Here is a 21,045-nt window from a genome sequence, read left to right as displayed (position 1 = left end):
GGTCTTCTTTAACTGGTTCTTTTTGTTTTTGTTTAAATAGCTTCATGCAGTTGGTAGTTCATGAGTTATGAATACATATATGTGTTTCCAACACTGAAATCCATCTGTCATTTTAAACATGATTACCACATAATTGAGCACAATTTGCTAACTTGGTGCCTTTGACTTTAGAGTGGTAGGGGTTACAGCATCCAATCAGTAACTAAAAGGTTGCTAGGTTGAAAAGCGAAAGAAGCAAATTTTTTTTTTTTTAAATGCTGTCCCTGAGAAAGGCAGGTAACCCTTATTGCTCCCTGGCGGTGTTATTTTGACCCCTCTGGCTACTTGGCCCATCCACAGAGGGTACTTCAGAACTCTCATGATAAAATTGGCTTTTACGTTTTTCCACGCTGTCTTCCTGGTTCTCATGATAAATTCACCTCCCTCTGGGACATCGTAACGACAGCGACGTATTCTCTTACATCGAGGAGATGGGCCACGTTTTTAGCGTGGATCCATTTTTCATCAAGCATAAGATTTTCCAGGGCCTGCTGTGCCTAATGGAATGTGATAGGGAGAGTGATTTCAGGCAGTATCTATGTCTGAAATCTACAGGCAGTCTTTCTTCCCCAGGGAGGAAATTATATTTGCCAGAACATAAGGTTATTACCTCCACACTAGTCTTAAATGGTCTCAGGTCAAACCTAATGCACTGTATAGGGATTAGGGTGGCATTTGGGAGGCATTTTAAGGTGTAATGTCCCCTGCCTTCCCTCTGTAGGGCAGTACTCTAGCCAAAATTCTGTGCTGAATATGTCATGTGATGACCTTCTGAACTCAAATCTACTTGTATGCAACGCGTGGCTCTTTACTTTTTCAGCTAACAGCTTTTAAAATTTTTTTTTTATTTGTTTGTTGTTTATATGTTTGTTTGTTTGTAATTTCTTACTTCTTTCTTAAATCAACTTTTGGAGGTATACACTCAGCAATTTAGCAACAGAGTAAGTTGTTCTCTGCTCCTTTGTGGACCTCTGCTGTCTAAAGGACAAGATAGACTCCCAGTCGCTTCCTCCCTCCTGCCTTCATTTCAAACCATCCCTGTTTTTATTTCACCTCTGGCATGGCTTTGAACCGCGAAATCCCACCGTTCATGACATCACCATGACATCATCGCCGCCATCACTCCAGTTAAGTCGGAACCAGTCGGGCTGGTCCCCGCCTGCTGTTGACAGGGTGACCTCGCATCATCTCCCTTCAGTGGGAAGATGTTTTCGGGGGACACGTTGGCCTGCCCTGTGTGTGCATGCTGTACACCTTCCCTCTCTGTAATTCTATAGTCGATACTGCCATGAGGTGCCAAGTGTCAGGCTCCTCACCATACATGGTCTAGTGCTATAGAATTCTGGTCATGTTATGCTCTTCGTATCCCAGGGACCTATAGTGTTGTCTCCTGATCCCCTGGAATGACATGTGAGAATGACTGGCATAGGCACATAACTGTCTCCCCCTACCTACCTATCCTTCCTGTCTGGCTGGTTAACTGTCCTGAAATACTGGGACACGTGTCTTTTTCTACACTTGTCATTCACTAGACGTCATCCGGTGTTGCATCTAATTCTGTGTCCTATGATGTTCTGTTCCCCTATAGTACTCTCCCAGCATGAGGGCCACCTACCTGTCCATGACCGAGGACCAGATCAGACACTTTGGGAATGATTTCCAGGCATAGACCTGCTCCTCCCCTTTCATCTCTACAATCAGAACGGGTTCTTAAACAGACACACACACACACAAACACATATATATCCCATCAGTGTGTGACTTTGTGGCTGCTGCACTGACCCTCATGTGCAACCACTCTACTGACCTGATATGAGGAAAGATGTCATACACACAGTTCTTCCATCCCTAACCCCAGTGCACAGCGTTTCTCTCTGTCACCAGGAGTCCAGCCCGTAGAATTCTAAGAATTCATTAAGAGATTCTGTTCATTCTATTCAAGTGTTTCAGCTCTTCCTTGCGGTCTCTGGATAATGCGACCACCCCTACTGTTAAATACAACGCATGTGTCCACTCCAAGGTGTAGTCATATTGTTTTTTTGTGATAACTTACTACAGGCCATTACTTACTACATGCCATAACTTACAACAGGTCCTTAGGGCATACATTCAGGCTGTGAGTCCTTGTACTTGTGATCTTTCTGTATTAGCAGTGTTGATGAACACTTCTAAACATTAACTTGAAAACAATAGTTTTACAGAAAACAACTTTTATGATATCCTGCTGATCCGATACTAATGATTTGTATTTGTCTATTTTGAAATGAAACGTAAAAGACCCCCGTGCAGTCTTTTAGTTAAATTTATAAATCATTACCTAATCTCTAAAATCCCAGTGTGTGTTTATTTTATAAAACAATGGCAACATTTACAGTACCATTCAAAAGTGGTGGACACACCTACTATACTTATTCAAGGGTACAAAAATATAATTTCTTTATTTTTACTATTTCCCACATTGTAGAATAATAGTGAAGCAACAATGAAATAAGACATGGAATCATGTAACCAAACATTAATTTCTCTTTGCTTATTCAAACTTGTCATAATACGGACTCCTACAGTACTGACATTGGCCCAAACACATTAGGCAAACCTGTTAATTGAAATGCATTCCAGGTGACTACCTCATGGTTGAGAGAATGCAAAGAGTGTACAAAGCTGTCATCAAGGCAAAGGGTGGCTACTTTGAAGAATCTATAAGATAACATTTTTATATGTTCATCAGTTTTTTGGTTACTTTATTGGACATTTTGTTATTTGATAGTTTAAATGTGTTCACTATTATTCTATGATTTGGAAAATAATACAAATACAGAAAAACCCTTGAAGGAGCAGGTGTGTCCAAACTTTTGACTGGTACTGTATATTTTTTGTCTTTTATCTGTCCCTTGAAATGCTTAGATCGATTATGTGCATGTTAAGAAAGAATCTACAAAGCGCTGATAGGCTCATTGTATGTTCAGGAGCACACTCCCATATGCAGGTAAATATTGGTCTAGTACACTTAGAATTGGTCTATTGTACTTAACTTTGAACATTCCAAATTAGGTTACACCCCCCCTCCCTGAACAGATATTACAAGTATTTTCCTTTCAAATAGCTCTAACAAAAAAAGGGGCATTATCACCATAATTTCACAATTTCACCCGGGAAATGGTGAAATCACGTTTACCACTGCACTGGGCCTTTAACAAATAAAGCAAGTTTTTGTGCCTAAAACATCTCTCTATTATCTGAACCTGATTTTCTATAATATCTACTGTAGGTCTATGACTGTTAGGTTGGTCTATTCCTCTCTTGCTAAAATATATTTACTTGACCTTTATACTTTGGGGAAATTGACCAAGCACAAGAGCATCAAAACATTACACATATACCTTCAGGGTTGAATACTGTAATTTGGACTATAAATGTCATATGTTTTCCTGCATGTCAGCTGTCAACACATGCCACAATATTGGTTCATGCCTAAACTAGGTTGGGTACCGGTCTCAAGCTAACAGTCCACTCCTTTAGTACAGGATCTGGAATGATATGAATGCTAAAGAGAGTGGTAACCAAAACATGTGAAACACAATCCTACTAACTTGTGAAACACAAACCTACCTATACCAGGGCCTGGGGTAAAGTTCCTAGACATCCAACTTGAGTTTACCTGTTACACACAAAAACAGACTGATCTTTCAGACAAACCCAACCACACACACTGATCTCTCACAGATACACAGTGTGTTGCTTGCTCTTTCATTTCAGAAACTCCTGCACAGTTTTTGACACAGGATTGTATGTTAGAAAGCCATCATTTGATCAGACATGTTACAAAAGTTATTTGTTCAAGTAAATGATGTCGATACACAGACCAGTTTGACTTCTGTAAATAAGTTGTACGATAACAGATTGCAGTGTCTTTTTTATAGTTATTTTTCTTTAATTTTAAGTTTCTCCCAATGTGCCACAACTTGTTTTAAACCAATAAAGTCCTTAGGAGAGTGGGATTTGCTCTGCCACAATATCAGATATTTTTTGAGAGACCGTTGTTTGACAGTGGTATTCGGTTGTATGTATTTTGTAATAATTGCATATCTACTTCAATTTTGGTCATGACTTGGAAACTTGTGCTGCTAAAAAAACAAATATCATGGAAAGAACAACTGTGTTCAGATAGCAGTTTTAACCTTGACTAATGATAATTGTCTTCCATTTTGAGAAAACATGTCATCATAATGAACAGCCTGTTTTCATCTATCATCAGATAACTTTATTTTGTAGGGTTTTGTAATATTATTTCTTTGTTTTTCAGATTCAGTGCATGTGATGTAGCACTGTCTACAAGCATTGCGTGTGGTGCTTTATTTGTATGTAACCTCCGAAATGGGGTGTAATTGTGAGTTAATAAAAAACTTTTTAGTAGTAGTCTTGTGTTTTCATGTCTAAAATGGTGGTGTAGCTCATCTGACATTGGCATTACGCTACAGCCTTCTTTGTAACAGATATCAGAGAACAAATTGTTTGAGCGTTACATTGCAGTTCAGAGGCAGGACACAGGGAGCGCAGAAGACTTTTCATAAAAATAATTAAGTAAGAAAACAGAAAAAACAAGACTAAACAATGTTGCAAAACAGGAACAGAAACCAAGCAATGGTCCACAAACTACTGTAGGGAAGTAGGAACTTAAGTAGGGACAGTGATCAAGAACACAGATGAGGGCATTAACAACATATGCAGGTGTCCGTACTCCAAATAAGGGAAAGAGGGTGTAAGATTTCACTGGCACGCCAAGATAAAAAAAACAAGTGTACCCCAAGTCACATTGTTTAAATGTAATAGGTAAGTAGAATCAGGTAGATAAGTAACTGGGTACAAAATGAAAAAGGTTTGGGCAGGACTCTGATAAATTGTGACTGGAAACCTGGTCGGTTTGGTGTTACCCGTACATGTGATGCAAAACAAACCATCCCGAGTGGAAAGGGGATCTCAGAGGATTTCAATCGGGAAAGCTATACAACCATCTGGAAAAAACATGGAAATGCCAACCCAACCCAAACATAACATCTGAAGATTCGCAGACCTCCCTTGCTGCATCTCAGGTTACTGTGCTTCAACAATGAGAAGAACGCTGAATCTAAATTCATGGGAGGGTTGCTAGGAAGAAGCCTCTGATGAACCAAACTGCCCATCTTTACTTTGCCAGAGACCACCTGGATAAACATGAAGGATTCTGGACGTCCATTCTCTGGACAGATGAGTGCAAATTGACCTTTTGGGTCACAATTGAAACCACAAAAAGAGCCTTATCCCAACAGTAAAGCATGATTATGGGAATTTCAAGATCTGGAACAGCTTTTCCTTGTTTGACTGCATATAATTAAGGGTACCATGAGATTCAGAACATCACTCAAGGAGCTTAACTGGGCCAAAGGTCTGCCTTTTAACAAGGGAAGGACCCAAAGCATGCAAGCAAATCTACCAAAGAATGGCTCAGGAGAAAGACGATTTGTGTTTTGATTGGCCAAGTCAAAGACCTCAACTTAATCCAATTGAGATGATGTGGCTGGACCTGAAGCGGGCAGTACACCCTCAAGCCTCATTCAACTGATTGAGTTCTGTAAGGAGACAAATGTTAGGCAAAAATCCCTCAAAAAAAGAGACGTCTAGTGTCTATAGCACATGTTTACTCCAATTTATTGCTGCTAATGGATTAAAAAGACTGGTTGTGATGGTGAACACCAAATAATATCAATAGTTGCACAAGCTTTTAAGGGCTTATCTTCCTGACAACAGTTTACAAGCTTGCCACTAAAACGTACCAAACTGCCATCTGCTTTGTCACAGTGCCATCTGTAATAGTAGATCACAAAGAAGGGTCACTGCTAAAGCCCATGCTTCTTTTAGCCATCAATTGTTTTAGTTCTCTGCTGGAATGCAAGAGACTTAAACTTCACACTTTCAGCACAAATAATAAAGAAATGTACACAGGTGCTATCAGATTAATGCACCCACTGAGCTCCAAATATATGCATGCCTCTCTATAAATATTTATTTATATCATTGATAATTAAGAATGGTTCTAAATTCACATAACTGGTTCAGTAACTGTTCAACTAAATTAAAATTGAAGGACTACAAATCATTGACAATAAGCCCTCTGCAAGAAACACTGAACCCATCCCTCAAAATGTCAACAACCAGTGTTCTTTGGATGCTGAGTAAGTTTAATATACATCAAACAAAACCTTCAAGTGTTTTACAAATGCTTCAGAGAATCGATATTACAATTTCATTTTGTGAGGTGGTTTACTGCTTTGGGGAACATAAGTCAGAACCCATTGAACAAGGTTATAATAATCGGTGCTACGGTTATTGGAGTAAACCAGGAACACCTGAGAGGGATTTCCAAAAACAAAACAATTTGGAAGGGAATTAACCTTTGCCAGGACATACACACCATATGATCCATGTATTCCCCTACCCTACCCAGGTGTGAATACAGAGATCTCAAATGTAAATCGAAGAGAGCAGCTTCTAGTTTTGTGGCAAAAACTATAAAACTATTGAAGGATTTATTTGGTTTGTGTATTGAAACACTGTTCACCTGTGATGAAGGCACATGTAATAGCATAGGCAATATTGTGTGAAAATACACTAAAACAATTATGTGGTGCTTTATGGGATTGCACTGCAATGTCGCACACTTGCTGGAACATGGCACTGGAGGGTCTTATAACTCCTACGCCCTTGATAATATTCACTTCCTCAGCTTTGGAACATTTCAAAATGGCAGAGGTGAGTGTGAACCCACTAACAGGGGGCATAGGGGTCTATTTGGGATTTAACGTTTTACACCTGGTGGGTGTGGCTTGAAGCATTGCGTGACATACTCTGACAGCGTTCACCAGCTTACAATCCAAATGCCCTCCATTTTTAAACTGACCTGTGTTCAAACAATAAAAACCTGACTTAGATTATTGCCATACAATTGGACAATGATAAACTCCTGTATACTACCCCTGGTAAACAGATTTCAACGTAATATTCCAGACCTGTGTTGTAACCAATATCAAGGCACCTTGTACAATTGTTTATGGGAGTGTGCTGAGATACAAAAGTTTTGGAGATCAGTCCTGTGCTATTTCTCTGTTATAACCTCTAGCCTAATGCCACTAATCCCTAAATTCCTAAGTCTTTTCCATATATTTTTGTGACATGGGAGAGGAAAGAAAATAATTTACTAGTATCTGTTACAAGCTGAATGTTCATCTGCTCTCCACCCAAGGAAAATTAGTTGCCCCTCACTTAGCTAAGAGAGATAAACGGGTACAAATGATTTTAGCTATTGGTTAAAAATAGGGCTCCATTTAGGATTTTGGAGGGGGTTTTTGCTAATTTGGTATTCTAACTATTCCATATTCCAATATAAATTTCCAAACTATTCAAATACAAATTTCTTCATTTCATTATTTAATTCCCTATTGTTATTGTGGGTCACAATTTAGGCATAGCCTGTATCACATTATTGTGACTGATACATTTTGAACTCTACTATTGTGTAAGTACCTTATTGTCTACTTATTTATTTTTTATTATTATTTCATGTGATGATATGCAAATATTTTTATTTGTTGTTATAACTTTGGATTGGTTGGGGGTGAATAACAAAAACCGTTTTCTGTCAATTCTGTGATTTATATGTTAAATTTAATACGTGTTAGAAAATGTGCTGCTTCTGTGTTTAACGTTTTGGAACGTTCCCATAAAAAGAAGGTACGTAGAACAAACATGCCTCTTCAATGTAGAACAAGAAATACAGGCTGGTGTATTCGAGAGAATCCTTAAAACAAGGATGATAACTGAACGTAAAAACGTTTAATTGAACGTTGAAACTACGTAAAAAAAAACTAACTGAACGTGGAAGTTGTTGCTAGGATACGGCAAACTATTGCTGCTAGTTTGTGTGAGGGGGGGGAATACAAACATTTGGACTACGAGGAGTTTAATGTTATTGTTTGTGTTTTGCGCTCCCAAGGAGAAAGGAAGACATAGTGAGGTATGAATGGTGATTTCAGAATGTTGTTTTTACGTGTTAACTATCAAAGCTGTTATAATCAATTGATGATTGTTTATTTCAGTACTGTACACGCCATTTATATATCGTCACAACCAAGCAATACGTTCTCTGGAGATAAAACTACTGTACTGTTACACCCAACATGTGTACCTACTGCTTTCAAAATGTGTAGGTTTACTGTACAGCTCAGCTAGCTCGTTACCATCACGTTGCTTTCGTTGTAAAGTTAACTGAGATCATTAGCAAACTAGGTTAGCCGTGTTGACTGACATTGGACTCTCCAAATAAGTCAAGGGAATCTGTGACACCGCAACAAAACAGAAAACATAAATGGGTCGGGACAGCCTGAAATAATCACTTGCAAATAAATAACAAGAAGTAGGACATAGATGTCTTACCTACATTAAAACTCTCCTGTTTCCCAACAGCACTCACAATGGAGATAGTCTATGTGTACACCAAGAAGCGCAACGAGTTTGGTCGACAGTGTAATTTTTCTGATCGGTCGGCTGAGTTGCATGTGGATATTTTACCTGATCCTTCTCTGGCAGTCAACTTCATTGAGAGAGACCCTTGCGATGTTCCCATACAGTGCACGCAAGAAATGTCGGAGCATGAGGTGAGCATAGACTAACAACCTGTCACATGTAGCAAGAATGGATGACAGAAGTAATGCACAAAACTTCTACAATAATTTCATCTTTCTCTGGAACCTGTAGTTGTATGGTATTGTATTACACAACCTAACGTTTTCACATGACCTGAGCCAGGGACTCTCAGTTTGTAGTCAATATCCGCTGAGGTACTTTATATTTATTTTAGTACCAACAAATGCCCCCCACCCCTTTTTTTATTTCACATTTTTGTTACTGTGTTTTCGTCTGTTAAAAACAAAAACTGCCCAAATTTGTGTTTTTAATAACAACCTTTTCTTACCATGCTGAAAGGTAGTGGGCATGATTCTGAATGTTCTTTTCCTGGCCACAAAATAGTGAGAACCATTGACTTAAGCAATACAGATTAGTTTTAACTTGAGTGTAATGACATCAGAAAAAGTTATTTAAGGGGAGAAATAAGCCTGAGGAACATCTGTCAAATGTTCACTACAACAATGTTTATTCAGCCTGTCTGACTAGGTCATTAACTGCTGTGACTGTACGGTGTGCTGAATCTTGCCTGAGCCCTTCTTTGTAGGTGAACACTGAGCGCTTTGAGTCAGATACCAGGGGGATAAACCATGTGGAGGGAGGTTGGCCCAAAGATGTCAACCCTCATGAGATGGAGCAGACCATCCGCTTCAGGAAGAAAGTGGAGAAAGATGAGAATTACATCAGTACTGTCATGCAGCTGGGCAATGTGAGTGTGTCACACATCATAGTCAGTCATGGAGTACACCATTTTAGTCATTGGGCAAAGGCTCTAATCCTGAACTACTTACAGTAGTGAGTTAATACATTTTCATATGCATTTGTACTGTTTCGCTGTGAACTGAACCCACAACCCTAGAATTGCAACCAATATGCTCTAACAGCTGACCCACCAGGTAGCTGGCCCAGTTATTGGATATACTGCAGTGGAGTTTACTGGCCAGTAGGAGGCAATATTTACTCTGATCTGAAAAAAAGATTGCAATGACAGTGATTAAGGACGTTGCTTTCTATATGGTGAAGTCTTTCAGATGGGATGTTCAATGGGTGTCCTGACTATCAATGGGCCTTATCGTAAAATAAAAAAACAGTTTGTCCAAAATTCAGTATGAGAAAACTTTAGTGTGAAATATTTACTTATAAGCCATTTGTCATTAATGCAAAGGAAAAAGTTATAAGAGTATAAAACACATTTAATAAAAAGTCCATACAGTTAGTAATTATAGCAACTATATATGCAGGGAGTACTAGTATCATATTTATGTGAAGGTAGTAGAGGTAGGCCTTGATTTATGGTTCTTGAGAGACATGTTACATGGAACCTCTAAAGAAACTTACAATGTTTGAATCTTTATAGAACCATACAGCAATTCTAAACTCGGAATGTAATAGGAATGTTTTTTTTTTTAATCCTTCTTTGCATATTTTTTTTAATGGCTGTTGATGAACGGGAGTGATTCATAGATGGTAAAAAATAACACATTAGAAATGCAATATCTCTTTAAGCATGGTGAAGATAATTATGCTGTGGATGATGTAATAAGCCACTCAAACACATGAGCAATACCGTCATTCCAATTAACTGAGCTGCAGGAAAGGAAGGAAAGTGTTCAGGAACATTACCATTAGTACCGTGGTGATTTTACAACTTGTGTCCAGTAAGTAATAAGCCACTAAGGTAATTCTGTAAAAAGCATACATTTATGGATCTAAATGCGAGTCGTTCAGTTGAAGTGGCTCAAGAACATAAAGTGGCATAAAAAAGGCCTATAGCACTAGAGAATCTATAGCACTATTTGAAATTTGGTCCACAAGTGTTGTACAACTATCCTGAACAACCTGGAGCAAATCTGCCAAGAAGAATTGACAACATCACTCCGACACTGTGCAGTGCTGGTAGAAAAAAAAGCTGACATTGCACTAAATAATATTGTGTGGAAGTTGAATACTTATACAAGCAACATATTTCAGTAGAATTTTTTCTTACAGATATTTAGCAAAATATAATAAATGTCACCTTACAATAATTCATTTTGTTTCAGTGTTTTATCTACTAACACTTCTGTTCCTCATTCAAAACTTTCATTTTCAACTTTTCTGGAAAGGAAAGAAAAAGCGCAGTCTCTTAATTTTTTCCAATATGTCACATTTTGTGGAAATAAAAAAAATACATCAAAATGAAAAGAATTTCAATCCAATCTATCTCTGACCAAAACCCTCCTCCACTCCTTGCATTCTAACGCAGAACATGGAACACTGCATTAAACAGAACAATGCAATCGACATCTACCGGGAGTACTTTGAAGAGGAGGAGGTGGTGGAGGAATCAGAGGTGCAGCCTTCTGCCAAAACCATCAACGTTTTCAGGTGCCTCCCTCTATGAAACCTATCATTCAACAATATTTTTTTTAAGAAGTAGAACCACATAGTGCTGTTTAGTATATCTCCACAAAAGGCACCATTCTTAGAACTCTCTATTTAGTTGTTTTATACACCCCCCCATCTCAATTCCAGGCCACAGGACCCAGAGTACTGCTGGTTTTCTAGGACTTTAAGTAGGCCATAGAGCTCCAGCAAACAAAGAAAAGAGGGGTGCTCTGCAACAATGACAAATATCATGGAAAATGCTTTACCAGGAAAGACTTCAGCACTCAACAGAAAAGGCAGAGAAAAATTACTTTTGGCTGTTTTTAATCCACTAGAGTAACCTGCCATGTTGCACATAACTCCTATTTATAACCTAGCGAAACCCAAGACAGAATGTCCTGCCCAGAAACAAACATATATGCACATGCATAAGCATGTATGCAAATATATACACATGGTGCTAGTGAAGTCTCGACAGTCTCATTCAAGGGTGTCTAATGCAGAACTATCAAAATTAGAATGTCTTGCATTTCTGAATGCCTTGAAGTGTTGATGTGCATTCCTTACATGAAGCATAAACAATCGCCCTGTAATTCAACATATTATGGTTCTATGCAGAACCCTTCTTGCCTTCCAAAGAATAGTCAAAAGAATCATTCTGCCAAAAACTGTTTTTAGGGTGTAAAAAAGGGTGCTTTTGATCCAAAAAGTAGTTTTTAGAACCATGTACCTTCATAAAGAACTCCTTAAGCACCCTTTTTTCTAAGACTGGAACAACCACAGTGGCAGCCAGACAGTTTCCATTGTGTCCCGATTTTGTTTTAAAGATAGTTTCAAAGATGTATGATGCTTAATATCGCTGCTGTTTTGGTCCCACGGCGGCCATGATGGCCAGAGGCCGAAAGGTGTCTTCTTCATTGCAATATCGGCATTGCTGCTCTTGACAACTTAATTTTTCTATTTTTAAGTCAGTTTTTTTTTTTTCGTTTATCTTCCAGAGACCCAAACGAAGTGAAGCGCACAGCCTCCAGTCTCTCCTGGCACCCCGATGGAAGCCGCAAACTGGCTGTGGCCTACTCTTCACTGGAGTTCCAGAAAGTCTCTAAAGACATGAGCTTAAACTCTTACATATGGGACATTGGTAGCTGTAACACTTCTTTATCTTTTTACCATAGCTTTCAGATGTTTTAAATGTGTCTAATTTAGTTTTCTTTCTAACAAAGTATAAATCATTGGTATCGCTGTAGCAGTGGATATTTTCTTAATTGATTATTCAGTAAGTCAGAGTAATCATTTCTTGTAATGAATTAAATCATCTTTGTTGCGTCTTGATGGTTTAGAGAATCCCAATAAACCAGAAATGACCTTGAAGCCTGTCTCACCACTGGTCTGTCTGGAGTACAACCCTAAAGACTGTCATATCCTGGTTGGAGGCAGCTACAATGGCCAGATAGGTGGGTCTTTCAGCAGCACAATATATTTTTTTTTACAGCACGCATGATGCCTTTTTGTCAGTTAAGTGACAATGTCCTAAGGAGATTACTGAGTACAGAACATTTTCCTCTCAGACTGCACCATCTTTCATTCTATTTCATTTCTATTAGTCCCACACATTTACCCCGAGGTCCTACTATTTAAAGGGCATATTCAGTTAATGGTTGTTTTTTTCTATTATACATGTCACGATTCTTTGAGTTATGTAAGTCTATGGTCTGGATTGGTTTGCAGGGATGCTCTCTTAGTTCCACATTCAAGTATATTGCCTCAGTGTATTTTTCAGGCTTTGACAAAATAATCATTACATTTAGAAATCTTGTTGCGTTCTTGTTATTTGTGCGCGTGTGTGCAATGGGTCTGTGTGGAAGTACACTAAGTGTAATGTATTTGCCTGAGCAGCTTATTGGGACACTCGCAAGGGGAGTCAGCCAGTGGAAATGTCCACCATAGAGCACAGCCACAGAGACCCTGTCTACCGAGTCATCTGGTTGCAGTCCAAGACTGGAACCGATACCTTCTCTGCGTCTACGGACGGTCAGGTGAGCCAAGCCTCCAAGACAAGCAATGAAGGCCTGTCACCTTATCCCTTTCTCAAGCCAAGCTGGCACAATAGGCCAAGGTGGCCCAAAACGCTCAGGGCTCATGAGCCATGTGAAGCCTGATACTCTAAATCCAGGTTGGGTGCACTTTCCCTGACCTTCAGCTGCCATTTGGCCCTAGCCAGGAATGACGTAATAATGCATCCTTTGGAAGGAGAGAAGGAAACGGACTGGCCCTGACCACGGTCTCTCTCTGTTAGGTGCTGTGGTGGGACATCCGTAAGATGAGCGAGCCCACAGAGAGGCTGATACTGGACCCAAACAAGAAGGGCAACCTGGACAATGCCCTGGGGGCCATTTCTCTGGAGTTTGAGACCACTATGGTGAGGAGGCCCTCTAGACTGTACTGTCCCACTGTTAATTGTATATAGAACTTGGAGTATGGATGAACCTAACAACGTCTTTTTCTTATTTAGCCGACAAAATTTATGGTGGGGACTGAGCAAGGGCTAGTGGTCTCCTGTAACCGTAAGGCCAAGACTCCGGCAGAGAAAATAGTGTGTATGTACAGTGGCCATCACGGCCCCATATATGCTTTGCAAAGGAACCCGTTCTTCCCCAAGAACTTCCTGACTGTAGCTGATTGGACGGCCCGCATCTGGTCCGAAGACATCAAGGAGTCGTCCATCATGTGGACAAAGTAAAGGGTCTCTCGAGAAACATGTTACCAACCAATTATATGGTCTCCATACATTGTTTGTTAAAAAATGTTTTGGTCCCAATACCTTCTGTCCGCCCTATCATATACCTCCGGCAATTTTGACTTAATATAAATTGACTTCTGCTGGTTGCCATAGATACCATACGGCCTATTTGTCAGATGGCAGTTGGAGTCCAGTACGGCCGTCTGTGTTCTTCACCATCAAAATGGATGGAACACTTGATGTTTGGGACTTCCTGTTCAAGCAGAATGACCCCACCCTCAGTGTAAAAGTAGGTCCCATCTTCACTCGTTTGTATCAACAAACACCTCATCTTGCATTAACTCAGTAACTGCCGTGCCTTAATGATAATGTAAAACGTCTTCATGTTGAGGCTACAATAAATCTGGATGGACAGTCACTCAATGTCTTTTTTATTTGATTCTATTGTATTTTAGGTGTGTGATGAAGCACTGAACAGCCTGCGTGTCCAGGACAACGGGCACTTCCTGGCATGTGGGTCTCAGCTGGGCACTGTCACCCTGCTGGAGATCTCCTCAGGGCTTTGTACCCTCCAGAAGAACGAGAAGGCCCTAGCCACCGCGGTGAGAGATACCTTCTAAATAGTCTGGTCCCAGAACGCTTCGTGCTGCCTTGCCAACCCCTAGCTGTATTATTTTGTGGTGGGACAATACTATAGGAGTTGGAAAAACGGCACAGATATTTAAAAAAATACACCTCAAATGGTTTAAAATGAGAAAAAAACTAAAACATTTATGTTCATTACTAAATAAAATGTTCTAAGTTTTGATACACCTTTTCAGCATTTTGTTTTCATGCTATTGCAATTTAGATCATTTGAAATCTGTTTAATATACTTACCTAAATGTATAAACAAAAGTGTAAACAGTAAACAAAAGTGTTAAAAAAGTACAAAGGATCAACATTTCAACAAAGGGTCATATTGTTCTTTTCTGCCTGGGTACCTCTGCTCGTCTCTGTTACCCCTAAAATGGTCAGATGTTTGAACGGGAGACCAAACGGGAGAAGATCCTTGAGGCGCGGCACCGTGAGATGCGTCTGAAGGAGCGCAGCCGTTCGGAGCAGAGCAAGGAGGAGGACACCAAGGAGGGCGACGGAGAGGAGAGTCCAGAGGAGCTGATAACTCGCATAGAGAAAGACTTTTATGAGATCGTAGAGGCAGAGCTGAAGAAGAGAGATAAGGGGGAGGAAAAAAAGGTTAGATTGATTTTAAACTCTTGTTGATTCAAATTCACCTCACACATTTGTGTCAAAATGATGTCACTTCAGCCAGTTTGTCTCCAGTGGGTTCATATTTAATCCCTTGTGTATGTGTCGTATGACTGAATTAGTTGGCTATCAGTTGCATAACAAACAAGAGCACATTTAAAATTTCAGTCAGGTAGCTGATGCTATCAAGAGTGACTAACATAGACTATTGATTTCATACAATAAGTGCCAATTCTCTAATAACCGACACACAGTAAAAAAAAATAATTTTAATGTACACCTTTGGCTAGGTAATCATTGCAACTGAGAATTGGTTTTAAGTCAACTTACCAGGTCCAGTAATGATGAAATAGAAATAAATATATTTGCCCTTTCATTTGGTGCAGTGGGATACAGGGTGCTATGCAGGTGGCTATCTGCAGTAGCGTTCATCTGGCATAGTCTCTGGGTCTGGTGATCGCATATTTTAGGTGATAATGTGTTTGGATGAGGTGTCACTGCATGGTGGGTGTCTTGTATTGATGCTATTATTCGCCACCTATGCTAGGATGGGAATTATACTGTATTTAAAAGTCGTTTTGAATAATTAAAATAATACACATTTTGAATAGAAAGTTTGTTCTTTTTTCTGCTGCCCTGATTCTGTAAAAGTGTGTAATGTGTGTATGGGAGGTCAGTTATGTATTAGTCTGTCTCAGCTGGGTATCATAATATCCATCCATTCTCTGATAATAATTATAATATAATAATTATTATATATTATCCATTATCCAGATTGCAGGCCATAATTGAGCTCCCTCTGGAAAGTGACATTTGACATTGAATTTGGACAATAGTTGGAGAGATGCTCATTTCAAAGTGACATTACAGGTGTTAAAGTTACTGGGTTACGGGTTGTCAGGGGTTCTTTGAGGGTTGTCAAGGGTTCTTCGAAGATTGTCAAGGGGTTTACAAATAAAGGGGGAGGTCCAGATTCTACTCTATAGCCCTCTAAATAACACAGGCCACGTGAGTAAAATCTAAATAAATGTTTTTGTTTTGAATGAAGTCGTTAATCCTCTGACTGCCTATATGAGATCACCACATATAGCTAGCTACATGTCAAACATAGCTACCCCTCATTTGTCCAGGGCTAACAAATTGCCTGTTGTAAGGGTCCGCTGGTCTGTTGAGATAAGGAACCGGGGGTCTCTGTAAATTGTTCTTGTATGTTAAGTCTAGAGAAGGAAAAATCAATAACCCATCAATAACCCATACTATGATTGTGTTCCCTTGTAGGAGAAAGGCGTGTGTGAAGAGAAAGAAATCCGTGACAGAACACCCTAATCACATAATGTTCCACGTATCATCGGAAATGTCATCTTAAGTCAATCTAATAAAGACAATACATTTTCTATAAAATATACATTCTCAGTGATTCACATGGAAACCATGAATGGAATTTAGTGTACATGTTTAATTATTTTGCAATGTATCCATAAGTCATTATTAAGTGTGTCTTTGTTGATTTAAGTACTTTTTATTCAAACGTTGTATTTAATTTGACACTTTGCGTGATTCCTAGAAATCAATAAGGAAGTGGGGTGATTATTGTATGAAATTAGTCATATGCCAAGCCGCAGTGGATGTCAAAAAGTCATGGAGTTGTGTGCAGTTGTTGCCTGCAGTGCTTGAACGAATGCTTGTTTTTTAAATTCTTTCTAGCATTGACTTTGCAGGTAGCTGGTTCATTAAAATATCCTTTTACTCAATCTTACAATTACTGGGTTGGTTGACACCCTTAGCTACAGTATTTGTTTTCTTAAGATGCATGTCACTCTGGACATGAGGTGTAAAATATTTTCAGTGCAGTAAATATATTTTTAGAGCAAAATAGGGGCTGCAGAGTTATACTCAATTGCAACTAATTCAATGTGGTGTCAGACCTTGTTGAGGATGGAGTGAAAGGACCTACAGTATGATGAATTATAATGACCGTTCCATTTCGGATTGGAGATTGCCCTTGTGAATTGTAAATACTGGGGATTAAAAATAAATCTGGCTTTATTTACATAGCACATCTCTCAGTAAAGTGCATTACAAGGTGCTTTTCTTTTTCTTATGTGAAAAAAAGTAAATTTTATGTAGTATCTCGCCTAGTATCTCGGAGCAAATGTGGGAACTTAAGTAACACATGTTTAGTGTGGAAGGTAAGGAGGTGCGTCCGTGGAATTTAGACAGCTATGAATGTTTCCACCAGATGTCGTCATTGGGCCGCTGCAAATCCTAGCATCCGCTTCATCTGGTTCTTTATGCGCAGTGCTCTTTTATGAGACTGGAGAATGCATCCTTGTGTGTGTGTGTATACACTTCACCTACTGATCTCTAGGCTAGGGTATCCAGGAACTACTTGTCAGAGGAGTGAAGGGAAGGGGAGAGTGAAGGAGTCGAAGGCTAGACAGGTCGATTTACTTGGCACCTGCAATTCTTCGAGTGAAAACATAATAGACTACACGTAATATCATCGTTTTACCCAGTTATATCAGATTTTGTTTGAAAGCGTGCACTTTTGTCGAGTGGTGTCCATTTTACCAAAACAAACTATCGTAATTATTTTGAAGCAAGAAGGTTTGTAGTCTATTTTTGCAGACCGAGTTCGACATTGGACTAACAGGCTATATGCTTACAGGTGATTTTCAGAGGTATCGTGCAGGATGTCTGACCGATGTCCACTTTAGTGTAGATAGTCATTTTTGAACATAGTCGAGGACACCGCAACCGCAAGTTGCCATGAAGGACACTGGCGAATCAAAGGACCACCAACTAACTGTAAGTAGCCTAGAATACCTAACACAACACACCTGTATGTTATTGCTTATGTTTCTGTAGTGGTAATGACGCCTATAGCCTACAGTACGAGTATATTAATTGCATTACTTCATTTAATTATTGTCACTTAACGACATTAAATGTAGACTAGACGCTACTTCAGTAAACAGCATGTCAAGTCGCGTAATCAATCTATTCTTAGTGCGGAAATGTCCTTCAAGTTTGGGCTTTTATTTAGATATCCCCGTTTGAAGAGTGAAACAACTTATTTGAACAGTATGCTTCATGTTACTCCAGAGACATGTGTTCACCTTTTCACTGAGTTCACATGTCGTACGTAAAAAATCCATCTCCACCAGTCAATGATCTGCGTTAGCTGAGCAGACAGATATCCCTGTATAAAAGCGACTGATTTCATAACCAAAAGAAAGCTCGCATAAAAAAAAATTCTATCTGACGTGGAAGCATTTTTATCTGACGTGGAAGCATTCACTAATAGCTCCTCAGGTATACTCGATGGTTAATTATATATATGTCTATTTATATATCTCCAGGACTAATTATTTCCAAGTGGGCCTAAAGTAGATATGCCTGTGTGCAATATACCATATCTGAATTATTAACCTGATTCGTTTCTGTTCCCCATCTCTCTTGTCTTGACTTTTATTTAATAAACTGTCTAGCTCCACCGGTCTGATGGTAGAAAGGATAATTATTAATCCCTGTTGTATTTCTGTGTCAATATTATTGTATTACTTTGTCCATGTTGGTCATGGGCATAATTCGTCTTCATCTAGTGTATCTCAACCAAACTAATAATACAACATTATTAGCTATTTCAGTAACAAACTATTTACAAGTGTATCTCAAAAAATATGTATATCATGGAGCAGTAGATTTTTTTTTCTCCATAATTCTAAAAGTGACACCATCATACACCGATCAGCCATGACATTATGACCACTGACCGGTGGTGTGAATAACACTGATAATCTCGTATCATGGCACCTGTCAGTGGGTGGGATATATTAGGCAGCAAGTGAACATTCTGTCCTCAAAGTTGATGTGTTAGAATCAGGTAATATGGGCAAGCGTAAGGATCTGAGTGACTTTGACAAGGGCCAAATAGTGTTGGCTAGACGACAGCGTCAGAGCATCTCCAAAACTGCAGTCCTTTTGGGGTGCTCCTGGTCTGCACAATCAAAAGTGTTCCAAGGAAGGAAAACCGTTAAACCAGCGACAGGGTCATGGGCAGCCAAGGCTCATTGATGCACGTGGGGAGTGAAGGCTGGCCTGTGTGGTCCGATCCAACAGACGAGCTTCTGTAGCTCAAACTGCTGAAATAATTAATGTTGGTACTGATAGAAAGGTGTCAGAACACACAGTGCATCACAGTTTATTGCGTATGGGGCTGCATAGCTGCAGAACAGTTAGGGTGCCCATGCTGACCCCTGTCCACTGCCTAGAGCGCCTACAATGGGCACGTGAGCATCGGAACTGGACCACGGAGCAATGGAAGAAGGTGGCCTTTTACATCACATGGATAGCCGGGTGCATGTGCGTCGTTTACCTGGAGAACACATGGCACCAGGATGCATTATGGGAAGGAGGCAAGCTGGTGGTGGCAGTGTGATGCTTTGGGCAATGTTCTTCTGGGAAATCTTGGGTCCATTCATGTGGATGTTACTTTGACACGTACCACCTACCTAAGCATTGTTGCAGATCATGTGCACCCTTTAATGGCAACAGTATTCCCTGATGGCACTGGCCTCTTTCAGCAGGATAATGCGCCCTGCCACAAAGCAAAAATGGTTCAGGAATGATTTGAGGAACACAACGAGTTCAAGGTGTTGAATTGGCCGGCAAATTTCCCCAATCTCTGTCCAATTGAGCATCTGTGGGATGTGCTGTACAAACAAGTCCAATCCATGGAGGCCCCACCTCGCAACTTCCAGGACTTAAAGGACTTGCTGCTAACGTCTTGGTGCCAGATACCACAGCACACCTCAGAGGTCTAATGGAGTCCATGCCTTGATGGGTCAGGGCTGTTTTGGCGGCAAAAGGGGGACCTACACAATATTAGGCAGGTGGTCATAATGTTATGGCTGATCGGTGCATAATGTGTGGATGGGGTAACACTCTATATCAGGGTTAGGCAAACCTTTTGGTTTAAGTGTCACTTCTGGGTTTAAAAATTCAAAGGGCGCAAATATTTTTATCTACAATCCATCAAGATCCATAAAAAAAAAAGTTTTGGGCCAGAAAACTTCAGTTATTAAAACATTTGTTGGTCCATAAACACTTTCACTTAATTTCTAGTTTTAGATGTTCAAGAGTGGGCTGGAATGTTTGTATTAACCTAATTCTTTAACATTTTTTTTATACTCAAACTACTGCAGGTGGGATTTAATCGGCTCACAGGCTGCATTCAGGGCCCAGGTCTTTGTTTGCCTACGCTGCTTTATAGCTTAGTTTTTCTCATCTGAGTATATCATAATGTTCATCCAGGCTCAGATTATAATTTTTCTTCTGCAGAAGCTCCTTCCCTGCGGTGCAGATGAACATTCATCTCCGTCCCATGGAGTCTGTTTTGACAGAGAGAGCCTCAGGAACATTAAAATGTACTTCATCCTTTGATTGTGATTCCTCAGAAAACTACAAACAAAAGAGGACCATGATTTTTCTGATTCTCATGAAATTTTATTCACAGATGTGTCTTGAGTGCAGTTTGTTGACATATTTAACTTTATATTTAACTCTCTCTACCTGTGAAAGAGCTAACCCTGTGTTGGTGTAGTGGTGTCCCCTGAAATATCTAACTGCGCAAGCTCTTACCCTGTGTCTTTGTAGTGGTGTGTTCCTGTGAAAGCTCTAATGGTCAAAGCTCTAACCCTGTGTCTTTGTAGTGGTGTGTTCCTGTGAAAGCTCTAACGGTCAAAGCTCTAACCCTGTGTCTTTGTAGTGGTGTGTTCCTGTGAAAGCTCTAACGGTCAAAGCTCTAACCCTGTGTCTTTGTAGTGGTGTGTTCCTGTGAAAGCTCTAACGGTCAAAGCTCTAACCCTGTGCCGTTGTATTGGGGTGTTCCATTTAAGACACTGTGAAAGCTCTAACTCTGTTGGTGTAGTGCC

General features: G+C 39.8%; 3 protein-coding genes across 5 annotated transcripts in view; all 3 read left to right on the top strand.

Moving 5' to 3' along the window:
- The window catches only part of ttyh2 (tweety family member 2), a 62,009-nt gene extending 59,332 nt beyond the window's left edge, over positions 1-2,677 (top strand). Inside the window, exons 14-15 of one of the 3 annotated variants that reach the window (XM_034292287.1) lie at positions 954-980; positions 1,628-2,677. In XM_034292287.1, coding sequence (XP_034148178.1) covers positions 954-980; positions 1,628-1,708 — 108 coding nt within the window. In that variant the 3' untranslated portion in view covers positions 1,709-2,677. Of the gene's footprint in view, positions 1-953 lie in introns of all 3 variants that reach the window. The other 2 variants (XM_034292286.1, XM_029120028.2) reach the window with 2 other exon arrangements.
- Positions 2,678-7,943: 5,266 nt separating this feature from the next.
- Positions 7,944-17,105, top strand: dnai2b (dynein, axonemal, intermediate chain 2b). Its single transcript, XM_010888641.3, has 13 exons — positions 7,944-8,086; positions 8,536-8,726; positions 9,302-9,463; positions 11,000-11,121; positions 12,120-12,262; positions 12,462-12,575; positions 13,018-13,157; positions 13,418-13,540; positions 13,634-13,857; positions 14,015-14,150; positions 14,317-14,463; positions 14,879-15,097; positions 16,388-17,105. The coding sequence occupies exons 2-13, from the start codon at positions 8,544-8,546 to the stop codon at positions 16,433-16,435; spliced, it is 1,761 nt and encodes a 586-aa protein (XP_010886943.1). The 5' UTR covers positions 7,944-8,086; positions 8,536-8,543; the 3' UTR covers positions 16,436-17,105.
- A 355-nt stretch (positions 17,106-17,460) lies between these two features.
- kif19 (kinesin family member 19) overlaps positions 17,461-21,045 on the top strand; it is a 36,208-nt gene continuing 32,623 nt past the window's right edge. Inside the window, exon 1 of the mRNA XM_010888640.3 lies at positions 17,461-17,917. Within this exon, the coding sequence (XP_010886942.1) occupies positions 17,879-17,917 (39 nt within the window). The 5' untranslated portion in view covers positions 17,461-17,878. The remainder of the gene's footprint in view (positions 17,918-21,045) is intronic.

Source organism: Esox lucius, chromosome 5 (genome assembly GCF_011004845.1).
Source record: "Esox lucius isolate fEsoLuc1 chromosome 5, fEsoLuc1.pri, whole genome shotgun sequence".
In the NCBI taxonomy this organism is placed as follows: Eukaryota; Metazoa; Chordata; class Actinopteri; order Esociformes; family Esocidae; genus Esox; species Esox lucius.
The sequence above is the reverse complement of the archived record's forward strand: the minus strand, read 5'-3'. Positions and strand labels throughout refer to the sequence as shown.